General features: G+C 29.2%; 1 protein-coding gene and 1 long non-coding RNA gene across 2 annotated transcripts in view; one reads left to right on the top strand and one right to left on the bottom strand.

The window, feature by feature from the left end:
* The first annotated feature begins 15 nt into the window (after positions 1 to 15).
* LOC130902170 (uncharacterized) lies at positions 16 to 14,655 on the top strand. The gene is made up of 6 exons (XR_009060362.1): positions 16 to 249; positions 423 to 607; positions 699 to 1,073; positions 3,430 to 3,648; positions 6,418 to 6,629; positions 13,959 to 14,655. It is a non-coding gene; the product is annotated as an uncharacterized LOC130902170 (long non-coding RNA).
* Positions 14,615 to 18,022, bottom strand: part of LOC130902167 (klaroid protein-like) — a 47,550-nt gene continuing 44,142 nt past the window's right edge. Inside the window, 1 exon segment of the mRNA XM_057814058.1 lies at positions 14,615 to 16,476. Coding sequence (XP_057670041.1) covers positions 15,257 to 16,476 — 1,220 coding nt within the window. The 3' untranslated portion in view covers positions 14,615 to 15,256.

Genomic DNA, 18,022 nt, shown 5'->3' with positions numbered 1-18,022 from the left:
TATTTTTGAATGTTTGTCAATCTGGATTCTGAAACTAAGTTGCAATCATGCATCGAGACAGAATCAAGATTATTGAATGAACAACGTTCATCTTACAAAGATGTTTGATATTGTGCATTGATATGATTGATATGTGCATTTGAAAGTTATTATGTGTTGCGAATTGTGCTGTCGTGTTTACTTAGTCAATATGAGTAAACAAGTAAAGGGCTGTTGTGTACTAGGATGCACGAATAAGCAAGCGAAAAGGTGAGAGTAATATTTACTATTTATCAACATAAAAATATTTAAATTGAAATTAAATTCATATCTATACGAGAATAAATCTTTTCTTCCTAACTTCATTAATTTGTATTTAGGAAATCATTTTGTTGAATGGTTAAATATGTGAATGATTTTATCCTGATTTTACTTTTTTATAGATATTCCATTCCTACAAATGAAGACGTTTGCAGAATTTGGTTGCAAAGAATAAATAACCCCAAGTTAATAATTGCAGATACAATATTAACATCACATAGAATATGTGATATTCATTTTGAATCAATTTGTAGAAACCCCAATGGCAGGTTAAAAAAACTTTCACTGCCAATTCAACATTTACATAGTAAGTACTTATATTTACTGTAACAATAAACCTCTTATGAATCCTAGTGAAAAGTTATGCGGAGGAAAAGAATTGCCATTTTTGTTTGTAGGTTACGAAATAGGTGAAAATGATATTTTTTGTGTACAGGAGCAACCATCTTCATTTTCAACTCCAAAAAGGCTGAAAGGCATTGAATTTATAAAGTACATTATTAGATAAGAGTTGTCTTTATCTTTTAGGCGATTTCTTAAAAAACCAAATGTTGCAGAAGCCTGCGAATCTTTTATTGGCTTAGCTAAACGGTGTGAAACTTTGTAGTTACCTGTGTATGCAGGATTGCGTTGATAGCTGCAGCCAGATGTGAAGGATCTTTATTTAATAAAACTGGTGAAACAACATGTTTGACTCAATCCACTGATCAGTTATTGAAAGCTGAAGAAAGTGACAAATCATTTGTGAATCATTGTTTGGTGAAAACTTACAAGTAAGTTATAACCAATTAAGATGGAGATATTTTGACATTGAATAGTTGGTGTGAAAATACTTTCTCCATCCAAATAAGATATAATTCCTTTTCTTGAACAACGCTTTAATAAAATAAATGTATGTAATAATAATAATGGCTTAACACTCCTAATGGGGTAGCGTCCCAAACATGCTTTCTAGATCGTGTTTTTGGGGTGGATCCATAGTTTATGTCTACATCTTGTCATTTATTTCCCTCTACAACATTCTATTTTCTATCTTTTTCTGCCAGTTTATAACTCCTACTCTGCTCAAGTCATCTTCCACTTCTTTTAACCATTTTGTCATAGGCATATCATGTCTTTTTTAACTACCGGGATCTCTTTGTATCATATTGAATGCTATAGGTTTTGTCCTTTTTCTCCATACATACTCCAACTACTTAATTCGCTGAGCTTTGTTTTGTTTTACAATATCTTAACTGCTGGGTTTGTAAATTAAACGCTAAGTTTGATTCCTTTTTCTTCCATAACTCCATACTTCTATATACATAGTGTTTCTATATTCATGTGACACAATTTAGGAGATGATTGCTCATTTGAAATTAAGATGGGGACTTTTCCTATAACAAAATTTCCTCACCCTTAAAAGATGGTAACTAAAATATTTTTTCTCAAAATTTCAGTAAAACTTTACACTTGAAATTCTGTAATTTCGAGCATTCGCAAATACTTACCATAGGTATTTGTTCAATATTCCTGTTACATTATACAGGGGCTATTTTCAAGATAAATTTTTATGAAGTGAAATGATAACTTGAACTCCTTGTTTTATTTAAAAGTATTTTCTATTTTTGTCCCAAAACCAATAGAGAAAAAAATAAACACCGTAATTTATATTTTATTAATAAATTGAGTGGAAAACAGTAAAGATGAAAAATGTAATATGATTCATAATAAATGCTGAAAATAACCACCTCTAGCCAAAATACATGAACGAGACCAATGAGTCATTTCTTATGGTGTCACACTCTATTTTAATGTGATTCTTCAAATTGTTGATATTAACTATGAGGGTCTTGTACACTAATGATTTAGGTTACCCCATGTGGATAGAGGAGCCCAATATTGGGCCTTGACCAGTACAAAGATTGGGATATGTTGCATCTAAAAGTTGCCTAGCTGTCCAACTGAAGTGTACTGAAGCAACATTTTGCACTAACCACATGTTTTTTCTGATATTCTAAAACTTGATTAAAAACAAGGTAGAGGTAGTCATTTCCAGCATCTATTATGAATCACATTACATTTTATACCTTTACTGTTTTCCACTCAATTTATTAAGAACAGTATAAATTACTGTGTTATTTTTTTTTCTCTGCTATTTTGGGAAAAAAATTTAAGAATAAAAAATATTTTTAAATAAAAAAAGAGTAAGGGTTGCTAATTCCATCCTGGTATAATGTAACAGGAATAATGAAAAAATACCTGTGTTTAGTCTTATACGAGTGTTCAAAAATTACAGAATTTCAAGTTTCTAGTATTACTGAAATCTTAGAAAAAAAAAAAAATAAAAACTCTTTAGTCACCACCTTTTTAGGGTGATGTCTCGGAAAGGAAGTTTCATTATAGAAAAGACCCATCTTAATTTCATATGAGCAATCACCTGAATTTGGTCGCATGAATTTAGAAACCGTTCTTTGTATTTGTTGTATTGTGGTGGCTGCATATACATATTTATTTCTCTAAGGTAAATTTGTTGTTTCTTATTGTTAACTATATAACTGTAGCTCAAAATTAATTAAAAATATATCAGTTAAAAAATAGTCAGTCAGTATAATCTTAGCAAGTGTATTATAAAATTAAGATTCATTCTATGGTTGTAATTATTAGTTTATGAATTATTTGTTTTAGGCTGGTTTAGTCTGTTATGCTCACGTTGCAAGTAGATTTGGGGAGAAAAGTATTTTTCCTTTGTGTATAGATTTAGAAATTGTTGACTTTTTGAAAAGAATTGATAAAATAGAATATATTGAGATTATCTGAAAGATGATATTGAACTAAGTAAAGGTCATAGTTATTCAAATATTCATTGCTTAGAACTGATAGCTTTTCATTTTATAAAAGTTGATAAGTCTTATTTGTGCAAGAAATTAATTCACTCATGGGTTTTTATTTGTATATAAACTTATACAACATTAGTTAAACTGATTCTACCTAATTAAACAGTATACTTCAAGGAAGTATAATCAGAGATTGTTCAATACTTAACTCATTCATTTATTTATTTCTAGAAATTTTCTTATCAGGTCGAACAATATACTGAAGTTATGATTTTGTTGAGACTAACAAAGTTCACAAAAATATCTTTTTTAGATGATTATTTGGCACCACTGGCAACATTCTTTGAAATCTCTAAATTAATTGAAAATTCTTTAATGAATGGTTCCAAATTGGATAAATTATTGACATGCGAAATAAACTGTGTTTTCTTATTGCTAATTCTTCGACCAAGTCCACAAAAATTGACACCGAATTTAACTAAAATCTTAAAGAAATATACTTGGGACGATTTCAATGATGGAAGTCTAACAGGTATCTTAATCATTATATATTGTACACATAAAAAATGAAATATTAATAAAATGAAAGTGGAACAATTTGCATTAACTAATTGGAACTACTATCTTGGCCTTATTTGTTACTTCTAACATTAAGTTATTGTGGAGGTAGTGTTATATGTTGATTGTGATTAATGGAATAAACCCGGACATATAAAAGATTAGTTGAAAAAAAGTGGAAATAATAATTTACATTAATTCAATTTTAGAACGCCCTGTAACTAAAGAAACACTTTCATAAGTGATAAATAAACACTGAAGTTGCAACTATGCAGAGTTGCTATTTGCTTACTTAAGTGTTATGTACTCACAAATGTTTTCAAATTTTGGATGTCATGAATTTAGTAAAAATATAAGCCACATGTTTGCTTGGCCAGAAACTGAAAGATCTTGTGGGTTTCTGGAAATTTCATCTTGCCTAATAAAAACTTACACTACAAACTTCGAAAACATAATAACATATTAGGTGGTGCATCAGGCAAAATAGAAATATTAAAACTGTTTATTGAAACTTGCTCATATTACGGAAATCAGAGCAGAATCAATTGAAATGAAATTTTTGGTAAATGGACAAAGCTATTTGTTCAATGACACTGATTTTGCCATTATTGAGTCATGTGCGAAAAAAAAACAAATAATTTTTTCACCAGATGATTGGTATAATATAATCAAAATATGTAAAAAGAAAGGGCAAGTTCATCTAATCCAATTGACCCAACAAGATTTTTTGTCAACAGAACCTTTAGAACAATCAATTAACAGAAAAGAAACAGTCACAGGGTTTTTAGTAAATTGTCTTAAAATACATTGGATAAAGTTAGAAAGGTCCAAACCGCATCTCATACAATTCAAATGTGACATAATGAAGATATAGAATTTAAAGCCAATAATATAAAATAATCTGTAGTAAACCGCTAAGTTTGAGTATAAATCAGCCTTTATTAAATCCTAAAGGTAGAATTGTGACAAGGGAAAAATGGAGAGACATGATGGACCAGCTAAAATTCATTCCTCCTGTTAAACTTAATGACTATAAAAACTTAACAATAGATCGAAATGACGAATCCTCGCCTAGAGCTGATGAAGAAGGCATTGTTTATAATATTGCTGAATTATCCCAAATAATAATACTGCTAACAAAAAGCTGCTATGAATTAATCACAAAAAATTTATTATAACAGAACTGCCAACATTTATGTTTATGGACAAGCTGTGATAAAAATATATAACATAACATAATTTTGTAGATTTTTCTGTTTGTTTGCTTCTTTTTCTATTTTTGATTACTTACACTCTTTATAATTTATTTGTTCTTTTATCGTTGCAATATGAGTGATCGTTGGACCTATGTTTTGATATTCACCATCCACACTTTTTGTTTAAGGGAAAGAGCTCAGTTACCAAGAATAAAGTAGGTGCGAGCAAAGCAAAAAACTTGTGAAGGAACCAGAGAGAGTACCTCGTGCTGGCGTTTGTAAGCTCTGGCGACCCATAGCGTTTTTGTTAGAAATACTAACCCCCTAACGATTCCCTTTCCGGTCGGGCCAACGGCCCACTTTTTACTAAAAGGGTAACAGCGTTCAGGCACTAGTGACAGCAGCTGCCCTCCTACACAGCAAATAATTGTGTTCAGGAACAAAACAAAAATTATAGTGGCGACTCTTCTGGGAAACTGACCAGAGAAGATCTGCTGAATGTATCAACCTAAGTAAGAATAATCTACGAATACTAACAGGAATCCTATCAGAACACTATCGCCTCAACAAAAATCTGAAGACATTAGACGACTTAGCAGATAATGCGGCGTGCAGATTTTATTGCACAGAGGACGAAACCTATCCACGTTATATCGAAGTTTGAAACACTAAGGAGCTCCAGAGCACTACACCTGGGAGCACTTGACTTAGAAGACGGAGATATCTGACAGTTACAGCCATCCCACATTCTAGACTTTTGAAAAGGAGTGGTATTAACGGATCAGCTGTAAACACTGGGTTCTCCAGTATCGCATCAAGAAAGGGGGACACAATAAATCATTTGGGTCGCAGTGTATATACAATATCCCAAAATCCATACCTACATACATACTGTGGTGACCAAAATCATTAAACTGGTGACAACTGATTCAGTTCAAACCTATTCATTACATTAAGACAGGTGGTTTTTCAGCAACTTGATACAAAAACATTTGGTTTAAAACCTCATGAGGTAACATATGAGTGAATTTTTATTTTTGCATACCTCCAATAAGTGGAAATTGCAACTTTGACTTGCCCTATAAGAATTCCTTTATATACTTGTGGAATGATATTGGTTAGGCTAGGATAGAGCTTTATCATCTCCATCTGGAAGCCCAAATTAGATTTTATAAGACTGGCGGAAATATGAGATCATTATGCAAATAAATTTGATTAAAAATAAGCATCTGGAATATAAAATAATAATCAGGGTTAAAGGAAGCAATACACAGTTCCAAATAGAAGTTTGAATAGTGTATAATTTTTTTAGTATATCTTGACAAATATATATATATATATATATATATATATATATATATATATATATATATATATATATATATATATATATATAAAACTATTCCAAAATAATTTATTTGACCTAGTTGTGTCTGTTAGGAGAGTAGAGTTTTTAAAATAAAGAGTAAATTTTTTGTGTATCTATATATGTAATTTATTTATCAACTTATTACATGAATTGTATTGAATCAAAAATTTTGTTTTAGCTTGCAGGATGTCCCAAAGTATGTTCTACCTTGTTAGATCACTAGTAACAGTTTTCCAGTCATTGGATAGGAGTAGTTTAATTTGGAAACAGATTTTTGGAAAGTTTTATCAAAAGAACAAAAGGAACTCTTGAGGATCTTGTTGAAAATATATGATGTATGAATGTGTATTAATTTGACTTGTAAATTGAATGCATCATACAAAGTCTAAGGTAGGACCAACAAATGAAATGAAAATTTGAAAAAATTCACAAATTCTTTATTAAAAGAAGTATACAAATTTCAATTTTCCAAATTATAAAAAAAATGTACCACACAACACTATAAACGTATGAATTTTAATGTTAACTACAAAAATATTTTCACTTTTCCAATAAGACTGTTTTTTAAATCCAATAATTTTCAATTAAATTCCCAGCAAAAATTTTGATTGTAGATCAATTTATCATTTGCTACGCAAGAAATTGTTATTCAGATTTGATTTGATGAGTTTTGGCAGATGCAGTCTTGATCTCAATTCCATTGAGCATCTATGGACTAACCGGCTATACCTATAGCCTTCATGATCTACAAATAGCACTTCAAAAAGAATCTGGTGCCTCTTCAAGAAATGCTTATAAACTTCATTAGTTCAGTACATTATTGACTGAATGCAGTAATTTTTACACAGGGAGGCCACACTAGATATTAGCTGAATAAAATTTTGTACTTCTCAAATTTTCATGTTTTTGTTAGTTCTCCTATCAAACTTACATTTAGATTATCACTTGTTGGATTTTCATTCCAAAAGTTTACTAAAAGAGTGTAAAAACGCAGATAATGTGATTTAGAAAAACAGAATACTCAGAAAAGATGAAGGTTGAAGCTAAATCCAGTTGACACCAGCTGATACTAATTCACATCATAGGTTACAAATGTCAGTTAATATTCTTTGTCTCAAATTTGCAAATTCAAATCTGAATAAAAATTTCTGAAGTACCATTTATATTTTTACCACTTATTATTACTATAAATAAAATTGAACAATTATACAATACTTGTAAAAAAGTTCAGTAAACAAAATTGTGACTGAGTTTTTTGTTATTATTTTGCAAAAACTTGCATTTGAAATAAATTATTTATTAACCACTTTTACAAGGCCATACATGTATTTACAATTTAATTTTTTTAGTTTCTAATGAATGAAAAAGAAACTGATAAAATGTATATAAGCGGAACTAAATAGAAAGAATATTAAATTTTGGAAAAATTCAAGTAATCTTCCAATTTGTCTTTAGATTAACGACTAGATGTATATACTTTAAAAATAATTTTTGATTGGTTTTATAACACTAACCCTTTTTTCAAAATTCAACTTCGTTATGCATTATACCATGAAAATACAAATACTCATTGTTAGTCGAGATGCTCAAAGCATTCCTAAATATTATCAAAAAATCAGAGTTATTGGTTTTCTAGTTATTAAGAAAAAAATTAAAATAAAATGGATCCACATAAAAAATTAAATTGCGAATTTTGTTCTGCAATAACAGAAATAAAGAGAACAGATCATTTTTAGTATCAGACTCTTGTTTACGATCAATATTATATCTTAAATTATGTGAAACTGAAGGAATTCTTATTGCTTACAATTTATATTTCAATTTACCTGAAGTTGTGCTCTAACCTATTTAAAGTTAATGAAGGTTTTGGTAATAACGTACATTATACAAATAAAAAAAATTTGATAGAAACAAAACATTTTTTTGTGTTTATTGCTTAGAAAAGTTGCAATGTTCATGGTTTCTTTTCAAAAATTATCACATTTTAAGCAAACTATTTTCCGTAAAAATTTGAATAAGTGGAATATATTTTACTCGCACCAATTAAATCAGGAAACAGGGGGGAAAACTACTATGCTGAAATAGAATATTTCTTTTCTTCAAATTATACAATTAAATGTTTAAATCACTTTTAAAAACAATAAAAATATTTTTATACTTTTTTCAAATCACCTGTAATATAACAAATGAAAAGCGACACTTACAAACAATTTATATTAAAAATTTGACAGTAGAAAACTTTTCTTGGTGGTTCTCTATAAAATTAAAAATTTATTCATTCCATTTAACAAAATATCAAATTGTACATTGAAATAATCATAGTTTCATTTTGACATAATTTGGAGATATAGAATATCCTACCTGAATGTAAAAGAGTGTACCTAATATAAATCATGAAAATTAATTATTATAATACTGAGCTACTATTAAATATATTCATTTTTTTTTAATTTTTATATTTAAAATAATATTAAACTATGTTTTTATGTTTGCTATGTTTAATTTCGAATGGTGTTTTGTGTTGAGGACTCAAAATATAAAAATAATAAAATAAACAAATAATAAAAATGTGAAATTAGAAGTAAAACAATAATCAGATAGTATAACAATATAAAAATCTATATATGTAAATATAAATAAATAGGACACAACGTATATATATATTTTAGCATTGATAAAGATCAAATAAAAGATCGAAACATTGGCATTTTAAAAAACTCTTGGACAATCTTATTTCGAGTCCTCAACCCGCAACACCATTCAAAATTATATACTAGGAAGGATAATAAAATCAAGAATGGCTATTCTTAATATTAATGTTTGATATAAATGATGTGTATATGGTCATAAGGCTGTAGTTGCTTTTGTGAGCATATGCTGTATATATTTGAGATTTCTTTTAATTTCAATACATTTCTTTTTTCAATGATATATATCTGAAGATAATTATTCCAATGTACTCTTGTACTGACTATAGGCTATTTATTATATTTAGACTTGTTCATTTGTACTTATTACACAATATATACATTTACATATAAATTTATACAATAAAAACAATAAATAATGATAACATCAAAAAGCTTTGGTAGATGGGAACATCATATGGTTATAAATTAGAAATGAAATAGTGATATTTTGTTTAAGTAAAAAGTGCAAAAATGACTCACACAAAACTTAAAATTAATTGAACCGTTAAGTAAATAAATACACGATAATGACCAACTTGTACATACATACATCAGAACATGATACGATTACCAAATAATTTAAATTTCCATTCACATTATATTTGTTATATTGATATTGTTTTTGGAAATAAAATTTAGAAGTCATTTTGTTACAATAATTTGGAAATACGAAACATTGGCTTTAATTTTTAACTTCAATAGAAACAGAAAAGCAGGCTGAAATGGTAATCTTAGAACTTTCTTGAAAACAAAGTTGTTTCAATCAAACAATTGATATAACCATTTATGGAGACGTAGAAGAGGACAAGTAGCTAGAGCAAATAAGCTGAGGGATTTCTTTAGACTGAGAACTGAAACCTATATATAAGTTTAATGACATACCAGTAAAGATGATAAATCTCGAATTGGAACACGGAGTAGACGTCAACCATGAAAGAGGTGGAATGAGAATTTAGAGCCAGGACGAGGAAGCATATCGAAGGAGAAGAAAAAAGTTGTTCTTATTTTTAAATGTATAATGTATTATAATCATTATTCTGAAATACATGCTGAGCTAGTAGAGTTATCATTTCAGATAATTTTGAACGAAGAAGTAAAAATCAGGTTGACCCGATTCTAATTTGAGTTTGTTACAACCCTTTTTAAATTTATGTATCTACAAGTTGTCGAACCAAAAATCATTGAAAATATATATAAAACATAAAATAATATTTGTATTTATATGTATGTATGTAGGTATCTTATACAACTAACTAAAAAATAACAAATGTACAATTATTCAACAATAGCGATCGATATTTTGTAAAAAATCAGTAAACTACTTAATAGCAAAAAAATAGAAAATGGCTAAGACGAATTTTATTTATATATTATATACGTTAAAAATATATTGAAGTCACGATACAAAATGTAGTTATTTGAAGAGGTCGGATTCAGGAGGGATAATGAAGATTTGAAAATTATTTTTCAGATAAGTTGAAAATTTATTAGAGTACAGAATATTTGATTGTTTTTCTATTGAAAATAGTATTATTGCTGAGTAAAAGACCTGTGCATTCTTATTCTCAAATATTGTACTATGATTTTAATCATTATATAAGATTGGAAAAAATTTTCTCAAAAACGTGTTTTAATTTTTTATGTACTAAACTGAAATATAAAATATTTATCTAGTTTCAGTATTTATATAAAAACGTCGAGTCAATGTATCAAGTTTCAAACTAATTTTATTATAAAAAATAAAGTAATTCAGTTATTTTTAGGTTTTCCAATAATTTAATACTACTTTTAGTTTTAAACCAAAAAAGTGTTTCCATTTGAACTATTAAGTACAAAATTTGTACTTCATGTATAATTTTTTCTAGCCTAAAATTCAAAATAATTAAGTTGGTAATTATGATGAACAGATGACAGTACTAAATACAAAAAAAATACAATGGAAAGTATGTTAATGAAACTGACAACAGAGAAAGAAGAAATGGCATCGAGAATAAATAAAAATAAAACAAAAATTAATTTATGAAAATCAATTCCATTCAGAAAACAAAAGGAGATAATGATTTGAAGAAAAACAAAACTACGAATAATTATTAATACCACGAGGAAAAATGGTCAAAAAATATCAGCTAACAGAACATACCGTGCAAATATAAAGATCTTAAAAAGCAAAATATTAACTAAGAAGCCCAAAATAAATATATATAAAATAATGATAAAACACAGACATGGCGCAGAAACAATGACGAAAAGATAACTTTAGAATAGGGGAAATAAAGATGATAAGAATATTAGGCCTAACCAAGATTAAAGAAAATTTATATGAATTATAGAATAACAGAGGATTTCAAAGGGGAAGTTATAGTAAAACGATTAAAACAAAAAGAATAAAATGGCTAGGGCATTGATGAAGAGTAAACGAAAGTACAGTAACGTTTTCAATGCTACAATGAGAGCCAGGAGGTTGAAGTAAAAGTAGTTCCATATCAAAGTGATTGAAAGAATTAGAGGGAAACATGAGGAAATTGAGGCATTAAATGATGTAAAAACACCATATATATATATATATATATATTATATATATATATATATATATATATATATATATATATATATATATATATATATATATATATATATATATATATATAGAAAATTATTAGTACAATTATAGTCAACTGATATATTTTCCTCTTCTTTGATAATAGTGGAGTCCTATACATTTATTACCTAACAATGATAACAGTTGTCCATTTTTTAAAATTAAATTTGAGAAAAACCAACATCTTTGAAAAGAAAAACGTTTTAAAAGATTAAAAAGGAAAACGAAGAGTTGACTCAAACATCAAAATCCCTGACTAATTCAATGGAATGGAATTCAAATTGATAAAAAGAATAAAAATAGTGAGATACAAAAATGAAGAAATCAGGAATATAAAGGATAAAATATTATAAACCAACAATTCCAATGGTGATTGTTGAATTTTAAATTCATGGAGGAAAATGAAAAATTAAACCATAAAAAAGCTAAAACAAATAGAAAAAATTGGGTTTAGGATCTAAACTAACTGGCGCTGTGAGGGTATAGAGTCATAGATAAAGAAAAAAAAACGTGCTAAGAGTCATGTTGCTTTTCAGTGTGAAATATATTATCACATTTATGTTTAAAGTCAAATGAAAATGTTGCTGGAAAAGTAATTTGGCAGTATGTGATTATAGTTTATATAAATTTATAACTTGTGATTTGCAAATATAAAAATCGGTTAGTAAAAATGAGAAAATATAAAATTTAGCATGCAATTCAAATGTGAATCTTAATACTTACTATAAGGCAACTCGAAATCTCGTAATTCTAAGTTACTTTATTAAAAATTAAATACAGAAGATATTTTTAAACATGAGGCTATATGTAAATCGCAATACTTCCCGCTATGAAAATATCACAGATATGCCAACTCTGAATCCTGCACATACTCCAATTTTGTAAATACATTTATATTTGGTAGACAATATCATAGAGGAAAATTATTGCTTTGACTCCATTTTTAATTTTTCACCATAATTATGTAATTATTTATAACTTGAAACGTCCCATTTAACTTATAATAATGTAATAACATAGTATATATTTCAACGGCCATAATTTTGTGACTTGTAGAAGTAATAAAGAACCTTTTCTTTCATTCATTCATTAATTTGCCATATTGTATTATAAAATGTGAAGAATTATGAAAACAACGATAGAAATAGGTTTAAATCTGATTCAACTGCACCCAGGACTTTATGATAATAATAAAATGACTTTTAACAGATTTTCCTACCGGATACAGAATAGGTGAGGATAGGTCATGGGAACAGTTCCCCGGTAGGTCTCTGTAATCAAAATATGACGATTTGGAAGAAAGGGGGTACTTTGTGAATGTGCGCTAACAAATAATGAATAGTCAAATTTAAATCTCTACCAGAGCAAATATTTTTACAACAAGGGAGTCATGAAAAGTGTGCGTATCGAATAATTGAAAAAGTTTCATCTAAAAACTCAGCTTGCCAACTTTAAGAACCTAACTGGGTTAATGTGTACCAATAAATTTGAAGAATATTTTCTCATGCACTCTTGTAGATACAGGTTACCTTTCATAGCCATTTATAGAGATTCACTTTGGGCTAAAAACTTTGGTAAAACTCAAAGCACCGAGCATTGAAAATTCAACATTTGCTTAAATAAAAAATATGTTTGGAAATGTATGATATAGAAATAGTGGTGCAGTATCGAATTATACATACATGAAACGTCTTCAACCCTTTTATTTAAAATATTTTGATCGTTTTAACGTTTTAAACAAAACAATATTTTTAGTGAGGTGATGATTGTACTTTTTCAATTTTTGTCGATTATAATTCCAAGCCGTGAAATTTCGAACCAGCTTCACATGATTCAAATTACCGCAGATATCAATAACTTTGTACAATGGAAGACAGACCACGTAGGGTAGGTTCTTTTTATTTAGATACTAGAACCCCACAGTAACGAAGTAGTAAAAATGTTAAAGATTCTCACATTTAAATATCATCTAAAAGGATATTTTTATTTGCAAGAGTGCGACTACTTTATTATACTCCAATGAACTACTGTTTGACTACTGTAACATGGATTCTAGAAAATTATAATTTTACGAAATTATTTCCACATAAAACATGGAGTCAAATGAGTAGAATTTAACGTGAATAATACATAAATTGGGGGAAAAATTGACAGGATACCAAATACTAAAATCACCCTTGATATTGGTCAAAGTAGCCCAGTTTCAATGGTCCTAGAATATGTCACTACGTCTTCCTTCCTCAGAAATATAAACTCACAATTTGACAAAAGTAAATTGAAAAATATATTAATATAATGGGTTGACTTTGTATATACAGACTTGCCTTTGTGTTTTTGTCTATTTATACTGAACTGACAAATTCCCAAATATTCAACAAATTTTTTATAATCTGTTTATTTTCAAGTGAATAAACATTATTTTACTTTCAGGATACTTTTCGCGATGTTTTATTAACACATACAGATCAAAGAGGAATCCATGATGCAAATGTATCCACTATAAGGCCATTATGGATCTCCATTCTACTTCCTAGCATCATGCTGTGCATTTTAAAGAAGCACGAAAACATAGAGGAAGGCTTTTGCCCAAATGGACGTAGGTACTAATTAAAGATGAAACTAAAATTGATTAGTGACGATAATAGAAAGGATCTAGAAAGAATCAGGTCATTAAAGGTACTTTTTATCAAGGCAGTATTGTAATAAATATAGAAATAATGTTCAACTACCCCCATCAATGGGCTTACCTCAAAATATGCCCCATAGGTAACCCAGATCGCGCAAAAAAGATTTGTGACGCACTGGAAGCAAGACATATCAGAGATTGAATTAGCCAGCCAAGTCTCCTGATATGAATCCAATTGAAAACACAGGTTTCTATCACTAGATGCATTCACAATTGTAAACCTCAGATGAGTTAGTCGCAGTGAAGTTAAGAGAAACGAGATACCATTAATTGCTTGGTTATTTCAATGCACAGGCGCTTCAATCTGCTATTGGAAAGTATAGAATGGCATATCGACTGTTGATCATAGTTCCGTATGTTTTATTACGTATTTTTCTTTTAATAAACTTCTGTACTAGTATGTAAAAAACCAATTTTTTAATAAATAACACATTCAGCAAAGAGATACTTTTTGATTTCCTGAGAAACGATTCCTTCAAAGGGTGTCTTTTATCGTTGTGTATTTTTACGAGTGCTTTTGTTGCTAAATTTCAATGTTTTTTTTTCATTTCGGACAAAGATATCAGTATTATATCCCAAAATGGCACCATGTTATGCCGAATTTCAGAAATCTTGAACCATTATGAGGATCATACAATACAAATTATTCTGTTTCATGTCAAAAATAATTTTAAACCAACCCCCAGTATTCTGTGAGACTACAATAACACAAAAAGAATCACAATATTATGACACATTGATGATAAATATGAGAAACTATGTCAATATCTACCATTTCTCGTAGATTTATGGGGTCATTACTGTACAACGTTTCGAGCTGATCAAAATTCTCAAAAGGAGAAGGTTAGCTTATAATTTAAGACCTCTTCGATATTGTGAAAATACTTTTGTCACTATTTGATTCTAGAGCATGAAACTAATATAAAAACAAAATTAAAGAAATAAAATAAGACCACCTAAGACGTCATATTTCACGCTTCAACCCCAAATAGTGACGCTTCAATATTTTAATAAAAAAAGTTTCCTAAAAGTATTTTTTGTACTACGACATACTTTTACCGTGTACTCTAAACCTATACAGACAAGTATAATTGGGATTTCCATGATTCGAAATTATCCTCAGCTCGACAATTTCGAAAATTTGATTTTCTTTTTGGACGTTGAAAAATTGTAAGGGTTCCCCGTCATAATCGTAAAGGTATTCACCCAAAAGCACCGGCTCCTTGTCATTTTCATCCGTTAAACCATAAACTTCGAAATGTTTAGGAGCAGCATCTATTTCACCGTTTGGTACCAATAAACGATTAATGTGTTCAATCGAAAACGCTTCTATCTGAATTCTTTTGGACAAACGAATCATCACGAAACCAGGGAAGTTTTGGAACGCCCAACATTGTCCAGGACTTATACCAGGCGTTATCAAGGTTCTTGGAGAGTTTACAGGGTACCACAGCGGAATTCCTAAAACCGATACTACTGCTTTTCCGTAATGGTAGTTTTCCGTACATCTAGTACTCATAATCTGTGCTCCCATAGATTCCATTGCATAGTCTACTAGACCAGTTTTGTCAGCGTCATATATAGCTAAAACACTTCGTACGATTTGTTTGATACGTTGGTCTGTAATAGTTATAACACCAGAAGTTGAAGTTTCAATAACTTTGGATTCTTTTTCGATTTCCCTTCTAATCCTTGACGTTATTCCATCCATCAATTTAACGCTATTTTCATTGATTAAATTGGTATATTTATCATCTATATTTGCAGTTATATTACCAAGTCTATACTCAAACTCCTGACTAGCAACAAATATAGTTCTTAAATAATCCGTAAAACCTCTTTGATTTCTCAAAAATTCAGGATCGTTGAGATATTTCACCAAGATTTTGCTTATATAGCTCTCCATATCAATCATTGGGTTTTTACAGCATCTATTAATTCTTTGTGTTATATACACACTTTTATCCGTTTTATCTACACTTAGATCTCGAATAATCTTACTCATATCTTCTTGTCGTGTCTTCTCAGCTTCCATCATTTCAGATTTTATTTTCGTTACTTCATATTGAAGACTGTCTATTAGTTTTTGCTGATTGACAAAAATTTCATTCTCATCAAAACGTTCTCGTGAACCATCGATAGATAAATGAGGAATATTAGTAATTTTTTCTTCTACTATGTGTGTATCAATGGGAACAGTTGTTATTTCTTCTGATTTATTTGCTATAAGTGAACTAGCCAAGTTTAACCATAACCACCAACCTGAAATGTGAATTTAGTTTTAGGTTAACTTAAAAAACAACTGCAAGTGGTAGAAAAAAGAATATTTTACTTCATAGATCTTTCAATTTTTTTACGGTTCACCATTTCTTGGTTCGTTGCGACAAAAGCACTTAGATCATTTTACTCGACAATACGTTTGCATTGCGCTGATAGTTCGAAGCACCCACCTAGAAGCACTAAATTTTATCATCACTAATTTAACGTTTTCAGGAGTGGACACTGTACCTCCCATACGTTGGTCATTTTCTAAGGATTCTCGTCTCCAGAAAAACAATTAAGACCCCAATTTTTAATTGTTGAAAATTATGGACACAAGTTATCGTAAACAGCCTCTATTCTGTTTTTGATTTGTGTTGGTGTTAGTTAAACCTTCTTTAGTAAAAAAATTTAAAACAGTGCGAAACTAATTTCAAAATAACTTGACTGAGGTCTACTTTAATTAAATGGATCGAAGCAGTAAGTTGAAACTTTGTGAAAGATTGAGACTTTTGAAAGGCTCAAAGATTTTTTCGAATGTACTCTATTTACTATATAAGACCTAGCACCCATCGACCGCAAACGTATGTCTGTAGGTATTGTTCTCTTCGTTAGCTTTAAGCTAATTTTTAGATACTCGATTACATCCATTCATAATGAATTGATATATTAATTATAAGACTTTCAATTATAACGGAAGACCAGAACATAATGTCTCTTAAATTAAATTTTCAACAAGTTTTGCCACCAAGAAAATGTAGCAATCGGAATACACGGTAATCCCTGGGTTCCATATCGACTAAGTATGGTGTACCTACCGTGTTACAAACAATGTTTTTTTGACAATCGCCGTATACATTTCAATTAAAATCAATTCAAACACACAGAAGTGCCTTCATAAGACTTCATAAGTGGTGATCCTTCTTCAATGATCTCCATCTGTGTTCTCGTTTCCTTCTTCAAAGTATTTTTTCCCACGTTATACCGCTGCCAGGTTGACCACACCCAAAGAACTCCACCGGTACACCACAAGAAACAAATTCAACTCAACTCCAACATCTCTGAATCCAGTTGAGGGCTGCAACCATTCCGGATTTCCATAGATAAGTCCCAGTCTTATCAAAAATATGTATAAATCTGAGTTGTTGTTAATTTATAACTGTTTTTTTTTATTTTTTGTTCTTAGTAATAAATATTAATTTAGATAATCGTGTACGGGAAGTTTTAGTTTAATTTTTATTTTTAATTTATTTAATTAGGTGTTTCCAGCTTTTCTTTTTTATCTTTTATACTAATTATTACCTATAATTTTGTTACTCATTGCATTTTTCTTCTGTATATTGAAATTTTATTTTATTTGTATCTTTATTAAATTATTTTTATGTTTGTTTTTTAGTTTTTTAAAAGCTTTTGTCTACAAATTGTGACAATTTTTTTACAATAAAGCATTTCTCTATTTTTCTAAATCATTAGGATAGACGTTTCCCCTAACATTGGGATATATTAATCGTTTTAATGGACCTTCATGTTGTCTATTTGTAGAGCTTAT

The sequence above is a fragment of the Diorhabda carinulata genome, chromosome X, assembly GCF_026250575.1.
Source record: "Diorhabda carinulata isolate Delta chromosome X, icDioCari1.1, whole genome shotgun sequence".
Lineage (NCBI taxonomy): Eukaryota > Metazoa > Arthropoda > Insecta > Coleoptera > Chrysomelidae > Diorhabda > Diorhabda carinulata.
Note: the sequence above shows the minus strand (reverse complement) of the source record. Positions and strands in the feature narration are given on the sequence as shown.